Source organism: Ambystoma mexicanum, chromosome 3q (genome assembly GCF_040938575.1).
Source record: "Ambystoma mexicanum isolate Mex_15411 chromosome 3q, UKY_AmexF1_1, whole genome shotgun sequence".
Lineage (NCBI taxonomy): Eukaryota > Metazoa > Chordata > Amphibia > Caudata > Ambystomatidae > Ambystoma > Ambystoma mexicanum.
The window spans coordinates 160,340,759-160,359,063 of NC_090926.1; the positions used below are offsets into that span (position 1 = coordinate 160,340,759).

General features: G+C 42.0%; 1 protein-coding gene across 3 annotated transcripts in view; it reads right to left on the reverse strand.

Annotated features, from left to right (window-relative positions):
* POU6F1 (POU class 6 homeobox 1) overlaps positions 1–18,305 on the reverse strand; it is a 532,900-nt gene that overhangs the window by 298,676 nt on the left and 215,919 nt on the right. Inside the window, exons 3-5 of one of the 3 annotated variants that reach the window (XM_069653381.1) lie at positions 10,061–10,256; positions 5,927–6,036; positions 3,251–3,476 (exon numbers count right to left, since the gene is read on the reverse strand). In XM_069653381.1, coding sequence (XP_069509482.1) covers positions 3,251–3,476; positions 5,927–6,036; positions 10,061–10,256 — 532 coding nt within the window. Of the gene's footprint in view, positions 1–3,250; positions 3,477–5,926; positions 6,037–10,060; positions 10,257–18,305 lie in introns of those variants that run through there. The other 2 variants (XM_069653384.1, XM_069653382.1) reach the window with 2 other exon arrangements.

Sequence of the window (18,305 nt, forward strand, 5' to 3'; positions counted from 1 at the left end):
AACAAATCTTTCTTAAACTCTGATACCTTCTCCAGATGTTACATTTCCTTCCAAAGAAGGATCATGTGATCATTGTTGGAACTTTGGTCAACTCAAAACTTGATTATATTAATGCCTTATTTGTATTTCAAATACCAACTACAACATCTACAGTCTGTACAAAATGCCACAGTTCGCATCATCATTAGCTGAATCAAAAGATAACCCATCAATTCCTTCAAATAATCATCGCATTGGCTTTCAGACAGTTGTAGAATCTGCTTCAAGATTTTATGCCTGGTCTTCAAATGCTCAAATGGCCCACTGCAAAGGACATGTAAAGTAGAACTGTTCCTTATAATTCCACTCAATCCATTAGCTTCGGTCAGGCCTTCCTTTTTGACTGTCCGTCAATCAAGATGTAAATCTTGTTTCTATCGCAGACTTTCAGTGATGCTCCTTTCATACGTGGCATGCACTCTATGGCGACCAGGAATTAAGAGACTGACCCAGTGGTGACATAGTGGTTGCTATAGACTTATATTAAATGATAAACCAAACCTATCTATCCCTAATTCTAATGACATTTCCCTACCTAAACTAAAGAAATTCAGGTGCTTGTCAGGAAGTCTGTGTGAGTCAAAACAAAAAGGCACTGTCCCGGTCACAAAGGCTCCTACTCTATCCCAGTCACTACACCAAAACACCATAATCGTAATCCAGGAGAAAGGCTCCCTTCTCCTAGATGTAAAGCCTCCAAACGCCTCTTAGGTTGTTCAAAATAAAAGTTCCATAAAAGTTCTGGGTTCTCTGTAACCCAACAGAAAATCAAACAATCACATGGAGTTCTTGTGGAGCTAGGCGAATGACTCCCTTCTCCTAGCTGGTTCCCCACTATCTTTCACAGTTCTTAATAAGATGTGTGGCTCCCTCAGGGAGGTTTTCCCAATCTCTAGGTTTTGTGCAATTCTTGATCCGCCCCCACTGGGACGACGAAGCTGTTCCTGGAGTCCCTCTCGACCCTCCAGTACTGCACTTTTATGAAACTTGCCTGGGAACGGTAGCACAAAATGATTTACAGTTTTCTTTATTTCTTTATGGTTCACAGTCTCATAACTTCCCGGCACCCTCCTGGACTTGCGTGTGTTCCTTTTACCTTCCCCCGGGGAACTCTTCACCGGTTTCACCAGGGGTCGCAGGGCTAAACTTCTTAGACCAACTTCTTTCTTTAGTAGTCCTCCACGTTTCACCTCTCTCCATCTAGAGCTATTGTGAACCGTCTTGGCGTAGCTGCCTGACCCCCTGGTCCCGCTGTGACAGGTTACGCCTCCTCCATGGTCTCTCGCTCTTTCCTGATAGTCACCTTCGTGGCTATGCTGTAGGCTACGGTAGGCGGTCTCTGCACTGTTGTCCGACCAAATGGTCGACCCACTACAGGTACGGCCACCACCTCTCAGTCTCAGCAGGTTTATCACGCGGATTTTGGAGAAATGTCGAGACGTTTTGAAGAAAAGGTGAGGCATTGGTCGATGAGAACAAGTGGTAGTGTTGTGAGTGTACGTTCATGAGTATGTGAGAGTGTTCGAGAAAGTATAGGGAGGGAGTAAAAGGTGACTGAGGGAGTGAAAAGAAGGTGAGTGAGTAGAAGGACGGATGGAGTCATAATGGGGAGGGTAGAGCAGTAGTAGAGAGGGAAGGCAAGTGTAGTAGTGGAATGGGGAGAGTAGTAATGAAGTAGAGAGGGGAGAGTGGTATTATAGGGGAGAGGGGCAGGAGAGAGTAAGAGAGTATCATTGGAGTATGGAGGTAGAGGATAGAGATAGCGCGAGACAGAGAGACATTATAGGATCTGAAGAAGGGAGAACTAGGGGAAAAGGTAGGGTGAAGTTGTAATGGGGAGAGTAGCGGATGGAGGGTAGAATAGCAGTGAAAGAAGGAGAGAGGAACATCAGGGCATAAGAGGAAAAATACAGAGTTCCGCAATGAGATTAGACAGTTAAGGTGATAGCCTTTAGGCCCAGATTTATAGAAAAGTCAGTGTTTATACAGTATGGCCAATAAGCTCTAGATGCTAACCTAGGGAGGAAGGACACCTGATTTAGGGAAGAAACTGGTTCTTCTAGATGAGAAAGTGAGGGATGGCCCTTAGCACCCTGCCACATTTTCAACAAAAACCCTTGAACAATGTCTCAGATTTGGCATGTTCTTTAGGCCATCTGTGACATAATGTAAGAAAGACTTCCACAGGGACTGTCATCCATTAGCAAAGACCTGGTCCCTATAGGCTCACCACCAACACCTCTCACTCATGGGTCTCAACTATCCTCAGCAACCAGTGTAGGCATAAAAAAGCTGGCTGTCACAGAGCTGATGATCCTTGGCCCACATGCTCCATCAAGATCTGCAGCTACCATGCCATGGGGCTCACAAGCTCTATGAGGGCCCACAGGCTGTCACAACACTGGGTAGGTTCAGGATTATTTGGGACATTTTACAAAACAAATGGGATAGTGGTGGACAACCACAAAACGTTGCCATCTTGCTCCTGCTCACGTGCCCCCAAACTACTGGTCATGAAAGAATCTTCTCCTTACGTGAGATGGAACTAAAAAAAAGCTCTGATTATCTTTGAATAGTCAGCTGCCCTTGCCAACATAGACAAAACAATGTTACTACAATGCCTGTTGTTTACTAGGGCCCTTAAATGGGTTCTGTAACATCTGTGATGGGGATCAAATAAACAGACACATTTAGGAAGTTCATTTTAAAGTGTTTTTTATTAGGGAACCTTTACAGTGTGGAGGTAAATAATAAATGGGTTAGGAATAGACTGCAACTGAAAGGTCAGGATTAGTCATATGGTTTTGACTAACTAAATGTTAGAAGGAATCACTGGACTCAATAACTTAACAGAGGGAACTGTACGGGTTACACCTTGGACTATTTTTTAATCTGCTACTTTAAATGTTGCTACAAAATATGGCTATTTATGGATCAGCAGTAAGAAAACCATATCCATACATATGCTGGGTCAAGGCGAAAGCAAGGTAGAGGACAAGGATAACTATTTACTACAATGAACCGTATGCATAGGATGAGTAAATTCCCTTTAACAGTAAAATGCAGTGCCATTAATGAGTTATTTGTGACAGACAAACCAAGCATTTAAAAGAGAGAGAAACAGTCATACAGAGATAACTCAAACCTGAAAACGTTTGTTTTTTTGTTCTGCCTGCGTTCAAAATATTGTGTCTGACGGGAATGCTCTTACTTTGCAAATTGGTGAAGGGAAGTTTCACCAGTCCGCCAGCCGGGGTGGTCGCTGACAGCCCAGGTAGGCTGGCAACTGTAGCTGTGGGGAAGGTCCACACTGTCAAGCCCTGTTGCCCGCTCATTGGATTGGCAATACTGATGGGGATGAGAAGAGGTTGGGTAACAGCAGCCGCTGGAGCCATTACTCCTGCCAGAAGGGTTGCCAAGTTTTCCTGAGTCAAAATCTGCAAAGGGTAAGTTAAAAAAAACTTAGTGCCCTAGTTATAATTTACTAGAATGTTCTAGAACAATAGCTACAATTTCTTATGACTCAGAACATGTGTGATACTCTCTAATATTTTGTTAAAATAACAGAGGTTGAAGGTTGTAAATGGCAACTTTTTTATAATCAAGTGTAAAGAAAGCTGTGTTTAAAAAACAAGATACAAACGTTTAAAGAACAGAGTCCAATACAAAGTGGGACAAATGCCCAAAATCACACTCTTTGAACCTTCTTTTTTCATCTGCGCAAGTGTAGGCTTTTTTGTAGGCATGGGATCAGAATTGTCCTGCCACTGCCAGGATAGAACTACCTGGCCATAAGATGTCAAGAATTGGCAAATTATGTTTGCACCTGGGCATGTTGTAGAAGTGCCTGTGAATGCCTATACAAGAGCCCAAACTGTTGGTGTTGCCAATGCTTGTTTTTAGCATGGATTACGATGCAATGACACCCACTGGCCCAGAGCGCACTTGGTTAAGAAATGTGCACCACACCAGGAGTTGGTTTATAGCTGCAATTAAGTCATTATCTTTCAGAAGCCTGCTCAGGAAACACAGAGCTAGCTCAAAGAGATCCCATGAATTTGCGTTGGGCTTTGGGCATGGTGGTGCACGAAGTGGGTCGGAATGGCCATAGGGAAAACCTTTCCCATTAGGTGTCAAGGGGTGGGTCAATAACCAATCAACACCCGTAGACTGTGTGTGTCCCCTTAAATCCCATATGTCTCCTATCAATTCTTCCCACGCCAATAGTTTTGGCTCATTGGCAGAGTTTACAGCTTTTTGCCTAAACTAAAAAGAGTGTAATAAGAACGTTTTACATTGTTGATTTCATAGTTATAATGTTAATTGTATTTTAATGTTATTTAAAGGTGCTTATACAGCAAGTAATATACTGTTTCAAAGCACCCACAGGGCAAAGGGAGGGAACAAAGGAGTGAAACACAATAAAAACACAATATTTAAAAGCAGGCAGGGAAAAGGAAAAAAGGACGAACCTATTATGCCTTGTGAGTAGAGTATTCAGAACGTGCAAGTGCAACAAGGAAGAGGATAGAGGGGGTAAGTGCTGGGGTTTCTGGGCTCATGGGTGAGCCACAGATGAAGGACGTGGTATGGCGAGTGCTACACGGCCAGAGCAGCATTAAATGTAAGTGCGCACCTCCAGGGCAGAAGGTGTGCCAAAGCAAGTGCTGAGGGTAGAGAGGTATTGGGCGATTGGGTGTGGGAGGTCAGCGGCCTTGAGGATGCGTAAGGGCCTAGTACACCAATCACAGAAACTGTGAGATTAGCAGAGGAGAGAAGAAGGGAAGGAGGTGGTAAAGAGGAAAGTCTTGAGGAGCTTTGGGAATTTAAGAAAGTCCTGCTCAAGCCGTAGAGAGAGGGGGAGGCTGTTCCATAGGAGAGAGCCAGCTGAAGAAAGCGATCGACCACCTACCCTCTGTTTAGTAAAACGCTTTACACACAAAGATTTGGTGCCAGAGGAAAGTAGTGGTCTAGAGGGAGAGTATTTAGTAAGATAAAATTGAAGATAGTGTGGTCCCCGGACCCAGACATCCTCGTGGATGATGCAGAGGGATTTGAATTTAATCCATGCAGCAATCGGGAGCCAGTGAAGACTTTTTAGTGCCGGAGAGATGCGGTCCCTGGGCTTAAGGCCAAGGATAAGTCTCGATGCCCTATTCTGGATTAGCTGGAGGGGTTTCAGAGTGGATGAGGGTAGATTCAGGAGGAGGCTATTGCAAATGTCATGCCTAGAGAACACCAGGGCTCGGATTACATTGAGACTCTGGGGGAAGGTGAGAAAATTGAGGATTCCTGCATTTGTAGGACGGGAAATACAAATGTGTTACTTTTAGATCTTCAAATAGAGCAAGTGAAGAAAAAGCAATGATTTTATAAAATATTATTTTTACTTCAGCCATTTACATTTCTTATAAGCAGCTCCATTGCCATCTACTGCCGTTGAGACAGCTCATCCATAAAGTACTCCGGTAACATAGAACTATGCACACTAGGCGGCTCATGGGGTTAGCAGTCTAGAATCCTTCTTCAGAGGTAAAGAAAAATAGTAGAACTGATTTAAGTGCTATCATCTGTTATTAGCACGTTTATATCCGTCAGTATATAGAAGATCAATTATTATTATTATTATTGCTTTGAAGTGCTGCTGCCCAGGTATGCAACTGTGCCAAATGAAATGATTAGGCTATTCTGTCAAGCTAAATCTTCCCATGAGTCGTGCTATAGGCTGATGCCCTTTAATTGAATTCAGAGGCATCTAGTACAAAGGATGAGCATTTCTACTAAAGCAATAGGGCATCTTGTTTCATATACTGGGCTATACAAGCGTGAATACTTCTTTAGAGTAACGTTTCTTGACATTGCACTCTCACCCTCCTCATGCACTGACCTGTGGTGCAGCTTGCAGCGCAAAGGGAGCAATGGTCTGCTGTGGCTGGCTGGTTGCGTGGGTGAAGATTGTCGGCACAGATGTTGGTATCATGCCCTCTGATGACTTTACTTCAGGTTAAGATAAAGAGAAGACAAAAAAGAAAGAAATAACTTGTTACTGAATATCTCTTATCAACATATGGGTGGAAAACTTTAAATTAGAAACTGCCCAAAATGGGTGGGAGGTGGGCAATGTGAGAGCAAACATTCCAATCCTTAGATTTGTTTGGGTGTGCCTCTATAATTTAGGTCAAAGTAAGCGGGGTACTTTGGGAGATACAATCAGTCATTAATTAATCCTGATTGACAGTCAGGGGTTATTTTCGTGCGATAATTCCGGTCCTTAAGTTATAGCCCAAATCAGTCTATCCAACAAGGCTTCCTGTCAGGCAATACACTGAAGAACGGCATTATCAAAAGCAACAATGACCACCTGTCATGTCTATACAGCAAGTAGAACTTTGTGGTAAAATAAAGTAAAATTGTGTAAGCAATGTCAGATGTTAAGCTGCTGCTGAAGGAGAGTATTATGATTCAACTTTCTTTCCTTTCACTTCAGCAATCCAAAAACATTTTACAAAAATAAAAACGAGAATCTCCCAGCAGACCTGAATTTTTCTCAACTCAACTCAAACTCAGCTGTTTTCAGAAACTGTAAGTTATATGGTCTTTTCCAAAAAGTATGTTTCTAAGCTGCCCAGGACCTCAATTCCTGCTACGAGCCCCCCTAATTCTCTGATGCTCTTCGCCCATTTCAGTGCCTTTAATCTTGCTCTTTGTAGTCTCATTGTATTTTACCTAGACCTTGAGCGTATAGTTCATTGCATAAAGGTTTAGGTATTTGTGCCACTTGCTAGATTGACTGTGGTGTTTATTTCGCTACTTCGCTACGAACTATCAAAGAACATACGGAATACAAGAGATCACCTACAATTCAGGAAACTCCTCAAATCCTGGCTCTTCACCCCATATAAAGAAAGAATGCCCATAGGGGCATACACAGCAAAACTATGCTGAGAGAGGAAACCTATGCACTATTCCCTAAGCCTTCGACCCTTACTAGACCCTTGTGGTATTTTTCTTCGCTGAAATTATTGCATGGCTTTTTCTTTTCTTTCAATGGTTAGTATCACTCTTTCCCCTCTACCAACCTCTTAATCACACCCTCCCCTACCTTCCCCGTATATCCATCAACATACACATGCCTTTGTTTACCACTAGGAAGTAATTTAGGCAAAGTAAATTACTAAATCTAATTTACTTCAACGAAAGAACAGTGTACACCTGTAAATCCCTATGTGTTCATGGTTGGGTGCAAAAGGGCAGCTAGTCTATTAGGCAACTCCAACTGTGCTATTCTTTTGATCGCCAAATAGGGGTGTTGATGGAAATGGATGTCAGCCTTGGCGAACAGGCCTTTTCGGAGGCGGCAGCAGAAGCAAAAACATTCGATTTGGAGAACCCTTTTCAAGGAAACGAAGCCGCATTATCAGCACAAATGCAGCTTTTGACTTGGTGCAAGCCTTCATCCCAAGAATATTTTGACAACAACTCTTGTGTTTCTCCACAGCAATTGCAAAAGTAAATTCCAATTACCACTGATTTTAAAATTACTTTAGACATTTTAAATGTATGCAAATATAAGTTGAAAACTACACATTAATTCATTAATTGTTAAAGTACCAACAATTACAGCGGACACGTGGCCTATGGTTAGCATATTTGCATTTTTTCAATGCTACATAATCCTTTAAGATCAAATATAAATCCCCAACTATTATGTGAATACAACATGTGACATACATCTAACCCATTTTAACATTGTAGAGGAATAACAAAAACTTAAGGTGAAACAGAGAACAAAGACAAAAGTAATTACTCATTCTGAACAGAAATTAAAGTCTCAGACTTAATATTACTCTACTTAGGAAAAACAATAATATAAAATTATTATATTAGAAAAAACAGATTTTATGTTGGGATTATTCACTCCTCTTTGGGGGGAAATGTTTTCTATAATCTGTATAGAAATTATTACATTTGTAAAGCATATCCTCTTGCTAACATTATGCTGTTGAAAACATTATCGATATGTTATGAAATATAATCGATTAGGTCTTAAACTTTATTTCACAGATCAAGATATCGTTTTCATAAATATTCTTAAAGCTAATAGTTTGATGAGTTGAACAAAAAGATATGTTGAATCCAATTTAATGTACAGATTATCGCCACATTCATAAATATCCTGAAGTTAAGAAAAAACAATTATTGTTGTACTATTAAATGCAACTATACTGTTGAGTGGTCACAATGCAGTTCAAACTAACTATAAAGTTACTTTATTGATCTATATGTATACAAATAAAGGTCTTTTAAAATAGGCAACTAAGTTTTTTAATTAATTTTTTTAATATGGGCCTAGTTTCATCTAAATACGCCGAGCATATTTTTGGCATGTATCTTTGGTTCAATTCAGCATATTTTCTGCATTTTAACTGCATATTTATAGTTGTTTATAATGTCATTGGCATACATGTAAATTAGTATTCCATCAGACTTTGAAAGTGTAGCCAATGGGCGTAGATATTGATTAAGAAGAAGCAGTGACAGTATGGATTCCTGGGGAACTCTACAGGATAAATAGCTAAGAGAAGATTCATAACAAGCTAAAGCAACAGATTCTATCATGTCTGTCAATTAGTAATTAATCCGTTCAAAGGCTCCATAAGGAACCCCTCAAGAGTGAAAGTGGTCAAGCATGATGGTATGGTCGATAGGGTCAAAATCTGCTGATAGATCTAAAAGTATAAGAGCAGAGACATTGGCGCAATTAGCCACCCTTTTAAGATTTTCATAAATGATATTAGGAGGGACTCAGTCCCTTGACCGGGTCTAAAAGAGGTTAAAATTTTATATTTACTATTCTCTCAATCAGTTTTTCAGGAAATCGGAGCTGAGAAATGGGATGGTAGCCCTTTGGATCATTAACATCAAGATTTTTCTTCTTCAAAAGTGGTAGTTCAACAGCAAAACAGTTTTAAACATAGAGAAACAATCACTGTTTCCAAGTAGGAATGTATGATATTTTAAAGATCGGGTGATCAAAGCAGTCTAAGAGCTTTCACCAGCTGAGCAGGACAAGGGTGTTTAGGGGACCCTGCCGATTTGCATACAGAAATAAGTGTTAAAATGTCTTAGATAGCTATTGGAGAAAACTCTTAAATAAATATGGACAGCAACACATATTTTTATTATTTGTAATAATCCATTGGTACTCAGAGGTTGAACTATGAATCAATGTAACATATCATTAATACTTTGTTCTGTTTATTTTAAATTTTAATTAGAAAATATGTATACATGCCATGCCACATCCCTGTAGGTATTTCAGGTTCACATTCACACAATATACTATTGCTGGAATTTGATGCATACTGTTAACAGATTTTCTGGATGATTTCTACACCTAATTTCAGACATCCAATTTAATTCAAAATCTGCAGTAGACTGAATTCCCCCCAAAAAGCGCAATGGTTTTGTAAAATGCTTGAATTAATTAAAATATCTGCCACCTATTTTGCAGAATCGCTGGATGGGGAATTTTTCTGCACAAGATACAAATTTGTATGAACAGTGAAATCCTGACAAATTCTACATTGAGACATAACCCTACTTTCAAAGGGATTCATCAAAACATGTGCAGAGTGCCATGGACAGTTATCAAAGCAGGTAGGCTCCCCCAACCATTGTCCAATCCACTAAATGCATGCCCATCCACTTATCATTTTCTGATTTCGGTCACCCAAAAGTCATTACGGAAAACTATTCTGGGGCCAACTGTGTGCAAGACTCTATGTTAGTTCTATAATATTTGTGTGTGTGTGTTCTCTGATTTTGTGGGTCATCTGTCTTCCAAGGGATTGAGTGCCTACTAATAATATTCATGTCTTTCGATATAATTTCACAAGTGATTACCCCTCCCCTTAGACTAAGGTTCCGCACTGCAACTTGGTAAATGCATTTCAGAACCACTACAACATAATGGAGATGCCTTCTCTCTTTATTCTGCCCATTTTAGGCAGCGTCCTACCCACGGGTTCTTCACCGGGGTGCTCTGGATTTAACTGCACTGCTTTAGTGGCTGGATCACTCGTGTCTGCAGGCTTGCTGCCCGTGGCATCTGTCGCTGCTGGTTCCAAAGCCTTCCCCACCTCTTCTGCTTGAATTGGGTTGTCAACACCTACTTCCAATACTCGAATCGTCTCTTGTCCTGACATCACAATAACCTGCAAAGTAACAAGACAATCAAGCACTGTCAGCAAGTGTTAACATCCATTTTTCCATTTCTTACGCAATATATGCTGTTCATGCTTTAAAACTGTGCCAACACGATCTATTGTTCCCAATTTATTATTTTACACGCAGTTCTCTCTATAGGTTTTCATCACATCATCTAGCTTAGCTTATCATATATATTATTTCAGTAATCTTTCCATATAGTCGTCCTTTAAATCTTGTACCAACCCTCAATCTAGTCTTCCAATCTTTTCAAACTCATAATGACACTGGATTCTTAATCTGACAGCTCCCATAGGCGCATCATTGGCCTGTTACAGCCTGTTTAGGAACTAGGCGAGGTCATATTCTGGCAATACAAATTCCTTGAAACAAGTAAGAATTTGGTCTCTGAAGGATCTTAGTCTACATGTGCAGTATTGAGCTTTGCCCCTGAAGCACTCCAAGTCATCCTGCTGTTGCTGTCTCTTATATTTAAATCAAATTATTTCATGCATGACAATACTAGTCTATATTTGTATTAGAATGTTTGCTTCACCTCAGTAGTCTTCATCTTGGGTATATTTTCATATGTAGGCGAGGGTGGCAGAGATTGACTTTAGAGGCCTCTCAGTGATTCCTAGTGATGGGGGATAGGGACATCTGGGGGATGCTATGCGTAAGCTAGCGTTGAATCCAGTCCTGGATAGAAAGCTCTATACAATGCTGCATCATGGTCTGGGCAGTTGAAACAGACATAGGAGAAGAGTGTAAAATATACATGAAAGTGGGCTAATAATGGCCCAAACTATGTAAAGATGATACCACCTTGTCTTTGATCATCAACAGAGCTATATTGATGGACCATATGTCACATCGCTTGCACAGATGTTAGGGGCTGTGTGCAGAACCTGGTGGGAGATGGGGCTCTGGACCTGAATCTGTACCAACATGCTTGCAGTTACAAAAAGAAGAGTATAACCCCATCCTCTGTAGGTGTTTAGTGTTGTGACTTGCAGATCTTCTTAGAATGGGAGGGTTGCATCACGAGTCCCACACTGAATGTTGACAAATGTTGCTAAAAAGTAAAATGGTACGCAGCACTATTTGCCTTAGGTGATGCTGTGGGAGCGCCTTTAGTTCCTGTGCTTGGCAAGGTAGACTGAGAGCTGCATGATTGCAAACCATGAAACAGAATATTATTATATTTAGTGAACAAAACATAGAGCTATTGCATACTGGCTTGGCTACAGACAGGAACTTGCTTGTGAGGTCCTATCATTGACTGACTAACGTTTGAGTAAATTACTTCCATTTGCCGGGTGCCATTTTAATAATTTTAGAGAGAGAGTAAATGATCACCTAGGGTTTATATTATATCTTAATTAGCTTGGTAAAAGCAACTCTTAGGGACCTGTGGCAGAAGAAACCAATCAATGTAAAATAACCAGAGAGAATCTAAATGTGATCACCTTCCGAGGCAAAGGGATAATAGATTAGTTACTAGATCATCAATGTCACAATAATCACTAAAGGAGTTACATTAACTGATATTGCAAGAAGCTACTACCGACAGTTACGACGACATCTGAGATTTTAAGAATTTAGTGAACGAAGTAGGTGCATTTATGAGGCATATGCTATGCAGATTTTACAAGAAGACTAGAAGAGGAAGAAGCACATAACATGATATCAAAAACAAACAAAAGAACCTAGAAAACAGTTTGATAATAACAATGACAAGAATAACTGTTTTTCAAACCGTGGTGTGGGTGTCACAAAAAAAGAGGAGTGGAGGACGGTGTGCATGGAGGGACAAGTGTTGCAGGAGGCAAAGAAAAGCTGAGCAATCAATTTTTGGATTCCGATAAATACAGGTGCTTGCTAAAGGAAATGTTCAACCACCCGTGGCAATTTATTTATTTCGACATTTATATAAGCGCATCAAGCGCAAAGGCATCTAGGCGCTGGTTACAATCAGGCATGATAGCAGAGGAAGAAGAGGAGAACAGATACAGGGGGAAGGAGCACAGTCTTAGTTGAAGAGGTAAGTTTTGAGCTTCTTTCTGAAGTTATGTTATGTTATGTTAAAGGTACTTATATAGCGCACCGTCACCATCGGGATTGGTTCCCAGGCACTCTGGCGGATCTGTAAACAGGAAGGGTGGGTATGGTTAGTCTGGAGGAGGGGAGCAGGAGAGTGGGAGAGGTGATGTGCTGTTGGCAGCTTCAGCTCGGTATACACCGAGTGCTGGGCTTTGGTGCTAGTATCGGATCGGGCGAGACCTCGAGTGCTGTAGGTGATGTTTATGTGTTGTTGATGCGACGTGGTAAAGTCCGTGCGGATTGCTGCGAGAGAGATGGTTGTGTGGCTTTGTGTGGTTTAAGTATGCAGAAGATTGAGGGTTGGGTTAGTGGGGTTTGTGTCCTGATTCAGGTACTTTCTGATTCCATTATAGTTGTATCCCTGTGTGTTGGGGTGATGCTGCTTCCTCATGGGCTGACTCACTTTGTTGGTGCTGCTCTGACCCCTCTGTACCATAGTGAGTATTGTTTGGGTTGATAGGTGCGTCTGAACCTTTCTTCTGGTGTGGGACTTGGTTTGGTAGTATCTATATTCTCTTATTATCTGGTGTGACACTGGTCAGTTGAATGGTTCAGGGTCGGAGTGGTGTTGATGTGGTGTTCTGGTGATTCAGTCATACTTTTCCTCTTGTCATGACTGTCTTTCCGTTGGTTCATTGGTTTCTGTGGGGTGAGCATCCATGGGGATGTTGTTAGTTGTAGTTTTTGTGTGATGGGGCATTGTGCTTCCCGCTGGGTGGTAGGTGGACGGTGAGTAATGATGAAACATTCGGTTTCTCCCCCACCGGGTTGGGGCTCGTGGTCTAGTGCTTCCTTTCCCTCTGTCTATTGTCCTTAGGTCTGTTGGGAGGGGCTATGGTTTAAGGTCATGGTCCTTTTGATGATTCGTCATAGTGTTTCAGTCTTTGTCTTGCTATGCATACAGTCTTTGGTCGTATTGCGGCTGTCTCCCGGTTAGCCGTTTAGTATGTTGTGGGGTATTTTTCTCAGGGTTTTTCCCCACTGATGGCTTGGTGTGGATCTGGGTCTCTCTCTACGTTCATAGATGTTATAGTTGTATGCATGCCCCTGTGGCTGGTCTTTCTAGTTACAACGTGAAGAGCCAGATTTTTAGTCGTTTCCTGAATAGTAGGTGGTTTCTTGCTTAAGAATTAGTGACAAGGTGTGCACTCTATTGCCAGTCAAGTTTTCCTGCTAGGTGGTTTCTTGTGTTACATATGTACTTTGGAAGGTTGTTCCAGGTTTTCGGGGCTTGGTGAGATAAGGAGGATCCTCCACGTTTTCTTTTGTTGTAGGGTTTCGGTTCCAGGCTGATGTCAATGCTTGACCTGCGCGTTCTTGTTGGTTTGTAAAGACACAGTTTGTCTCTCAGGAACTCAGCGCCTTTGTTGTATACCGCTCTGTGCATGATGCATATTGTTTTGAATTTTATCCGGTGTTTTATTGGTAGCCAATGTAGTGTTTTCAGCGCTGGTGTGGTGTGTTCTCTACAGGGTAGTTTCAGAAGCAGTCTGGCTGCCGCGTTTTGAATGCGTTGTAGTTTTTTTTAAAGTCGTTCCGGCATGCCTAAGTAAAGGCTGTTGGTGTAGTCTACTCAGGACATGACTAAGGCGATGATGGTGGTTGTTTTGTTGGCGAACAATAGGAATGGTAGTATCCTCTTTGCCGCTCGCAGGAGGAAGAAGCTTTTCTGGATAAGGGCGTTTATTTGTGGCTCTAACGTGAGATTATTGTCCATCAGGACCCCTATGTATTTTACAATCAGCGAGGGTGTTGGGGTTGTCCCGAGTTCCCTTGGCCAAGGGATGAAGTGGTTTTCTCCTCCATTTTTTGTGACAATCATTATTTCTGTTTTGCATGGGTTAATTTTGAGACAGTTGGGAGTTCATCCAGAGGTATACATCACAGAGGCAGTTTTTTAACGTTGAGTTTATTTCTGGGTTGTCTTGTATTTTTAAGATTATTTGTGTATCGTCGGCGTAGTTGTAGAAGGTGAGGCCATGGCTCTTGATGATTCTGATAAATAGATACAGGTAGATATTGAACAGTAGTGGTGAGAAGGAGGATCCTTGTGGTACTCCACAGGTTGAATTTCTCGGGCTAGATTTGAAGGGTTTCATCCATACGGTTTGCCTTTTGCTTGTGAGGAAGGATTTGATCTATAGCAATGCAGTGTCTGTTATTCCCAGTCCTTCTAGTCTTGTTATGAGGGTGTTGTGGTTAACTGTGTTGAATTCTGCTGATAGGTCTAGTAGTATCATGGCTGTGCTGTTGTCCGAGTCTGCGTTCATTTTTAGATCGTCCCATATTGAGTGTAGAGCTGATTCCGTTCCTCTCATTGGTCTGAAGCCAATTTGTGCTTGGTCTAGTAGGCTGTGCTCTTCTATGAAGTCTTGGGTCGTTTTGTATATGTATGTTTCGAGCAGTTTCGCTGTGTACTGGATGCTGGAGATGGTCCTGTAGTTGGAGAGGTCCTCTACGTTTCCCGCTGTATCTTTGAGTAGTGGCCTGATGTATGCATTTTTGAAGGCTCGTGTCATTTTTCCAGTTGCGATGGAATGGTTGAGGGGCGTTCCTTGTTTAAGAATTGATTTGTATATATTTGGTGGGCAGGGGTCTTCGGGAGACCCTGAGTTATTGCTTTCATTCACTATTTTGACGAATGCCTCCACTGATATTTCTGGAAAGCCCAGAATTATCATAGGATAGTTTGTTACGCAGGTGGACAGGGAGCTCATTCTAGAGTGCAGGGGCACGGACTGGGAAGCTAGCCGCCCCCCCTCCCTTTTGCGGTTGCATCTTGGAGCGACGAGGCAGTATTTGTAGGCGGTGTATTGTGGTCTTGTTGTTGTGTGTCTGGTGAACGGACCTCCTACCTTCAGATATGTTGTCCCTCTTTCCAATGTCAAGTGCAGCTCTCAGCGTTATTTTGGACTGATTGAAATTTGCACAGATTTTTGGAGACTGTGCCACAAAATAGTTAGTGCAGTAGTCAGCTTTTGAGCAGATGAGTGCTCGAGCAAGTTTAAGCCATTTTTCTGGTGACAGGAAGGGTCTACTGGTGGTGATGAGCTTGGTGGCGCAGCCTGGGTTAGAGGCAATGTGGTTGATTTGGCGTGTCATGTTGAGAGTGGAAACAAGATAGACACCAAGGGTTTAAGCCAGGAGCACAATACCAAATACTCCCTGTAGGCCACCTTCAGTGGAGTCTTGATAAAAAGACTGTCCAAGGCACAGATAATCTCACTGTTCAAGAGAGGCAGTAGTTCAAGTGTTTCATGCTCAGAGGTGAACAAGGTATACCTGGGTGCTTACTCTGATTTCAAGGCCATACATTTCCAGTCTCAGAGCGACAAAGGACTTTATGCCCTGTGGCTTGATTTATAAGCCAAAAAAAGCCTCCAGCATTGAAGAGGCAAGTCCAGCATGAACACACGCTCACTGTTCACTTAGCCACTGTAGGTGGTTTGAACACGGTAAAACCATTAGAAGCACTTGAGATTGCATATTGAGAATATGCACTGCTTTCACAGGAAATCACATTTGCTGAACTAAGACATTTTACCAGGTGAGATAAATCTGCAATCAGGGAGGTAAATATTGGAAACATTCAAGTAATCTACTAATACCACCAGAGTGCCGATTTAGACTATGGTAAAAATAGGTACGTGAGGGAGGTATGAATGGACTGTATGAAATGCTGTTAATAAAGCAGCATAAATGCAATGATGATTAATGATTCAACTTGATTAATCACAAAGTGATTGGCAGTCAATCTATCATCTTTGCCAGAGGCCCATGCACCTTCTTGGTTTCCTCAGAAGCACTTTCTCACTTACTCTGCCTTGCGAAAGCCATTAGGGTAAGACAAATGCAAACAGCTTCTGAGGTGTGATGGAAGCCTGACCTTGTGGTGCTGCGATGGCTGGAAATGTCCTTTTAAAAACTACTAGTGATACCCAATAGTATTCTTCCCAACAGCACATCAAACTGGATGGATCATACAAAGTAATTATCAGATAGACTATCTCGCCACCACATGTGTGCTCCCCACTAGTCATTGGTGAGTGTTAATCTTCACTGCATCCAAACATTTCTCTTTTAGATGAAAACAAGAGAATGGGCCTCATTACAAATCGCCCGGTATGGAAACAACGGTGGTGGTAAACCCGCCGCCACCGTTGTTTCCATGCCGGGCGATCACAACTCCTGCAGACGGGAGGTGATGTTCCCGCCAGGTCTGACCTGGCGGGTTTAACACCGCCCGCCTGCAGGCGGACGAGGAAACACCGGCAGCATTACGAGATGCTGCCGGTGTTTCCATGATCCCCATTCCCATCGGACTCAATGGGAATGGGGATTAACACCATTCTGCCTCCGTGATTCCGGGAAAACCGGGGCTGTAATGCCCCAGTAATTCCGGGAATCACGGAGGCGGAATGGTAATACGAGTCCGGCGGTAACCAGGCGGTTTTACCGCCCCGGTTACCGCCGGACTCGTAATGAGGCCCAATGTCTTTGTAAGGTGAATCAGGTTCATAAATGATTTATTATTTTATGCAAAGACTTGCACTCTACCTTTAATCTGGTGGTGAAAAGGTCAACAGGATCAGGTACTTAGAAACATTATGTAGCCAGTTTTGTTTTCCCCATACAATATTGACAGAAGAACTGAGAGCAATGTTGTGGAGCAAGGCATCTTAGATCACGCAGGCTGTGCGCAAAATTTCTTTTCTCAGACTTTTAAAAACTGAAACTAGGATTTGACAGAAGGAAGCATTTCTGTTATAAAATGGAAATTCTTCTTTTGGGATGTGTTAACCCACTTATGCTCTACCCTGCGGCATCACTGTGTGCTGGTGGCACCAGAATCATCAAAATGGCAGCAAAACAACTATGCGCGCCAAAACCTATGGAATTGCGCTCTACAAAGCACAAAAAGATGGCTGCCAAATCTACCACGCATGTTGTCAGAGGTGGAATGGAGACCTCACTATTGAAACATGTCATTGGGCTGCCTCACAAGTAAAAATGGAGACTACACGAAAAGCAGTGCTGGCTGAAAGAAATCCGAAATCTTGCATTTTAAATATTTTCTTGGTTGCTGAAAATACAGAATGCGAACATCCAATTTCTTGCTGGGTGTCACATTTTACTGACTTCAAAAAATCACTGTGAAATTGCAAAATCCTGGAAAGCTGCATTAAAGCTGTAAATTTGTACCATCAAGATCTAATGTCTAAAATCTAAGTGACCTGTTAACAAGAATAACCTAGGTTGTAAATATTTAAACTTCATGGTTTAGGGTCTGTAAACAGTGTTCTAGCTGCTTGTTTTAAAATTGCAAGTTTATTTAAACAAAGAAAAATGTAACAAAATGACATTTAAAGTGAGCCCGATTCCCAGCCAAAACCACAAACAACTTCCCCCCACAGAGCCAGGCACGCCCCTTCTGCTGTCTAGGCCAGGAACTCACATTCATGTGTTGATTAAGAGGGGAGGAGCACTTGGGCTGCTCTGGGAAAGGCACAATGGACTTCCTCTCAGGCAAGGAGATGCTAATCAGGAAGGATCGTACATAGACTCTGCCAGAGGAATATGCCAGAGATTGCTTTTGAGCTGCAAGCAGGAGAGGGAGGCGGGGTCAGACAACTTGTGTTGATTCACAATGAACAGAAAGTATATTTCTAAAAAGACTGATAATTTACTGTGGACAATTGTAAAAAAGTGTCAGGCTGAGAGGTCCTGTATCCGCGGAAGCTGCTGAACCCCCGACAATCCCCCTGAGATGTATTTCCCAGAACTAGTTTTCAATACAGCTCTGTAAACTACACCCCAAAGGGAAAGGGGGAATGGGACAACAAAACAACACCAGGCAGACTGCGTCAAGGCTAATCAGTGCTGAACCTGCAGAGGATAAAGAATAACATATACACTTCCTTAATTCACTTACTTAACCTTATGAATGGGAAGTC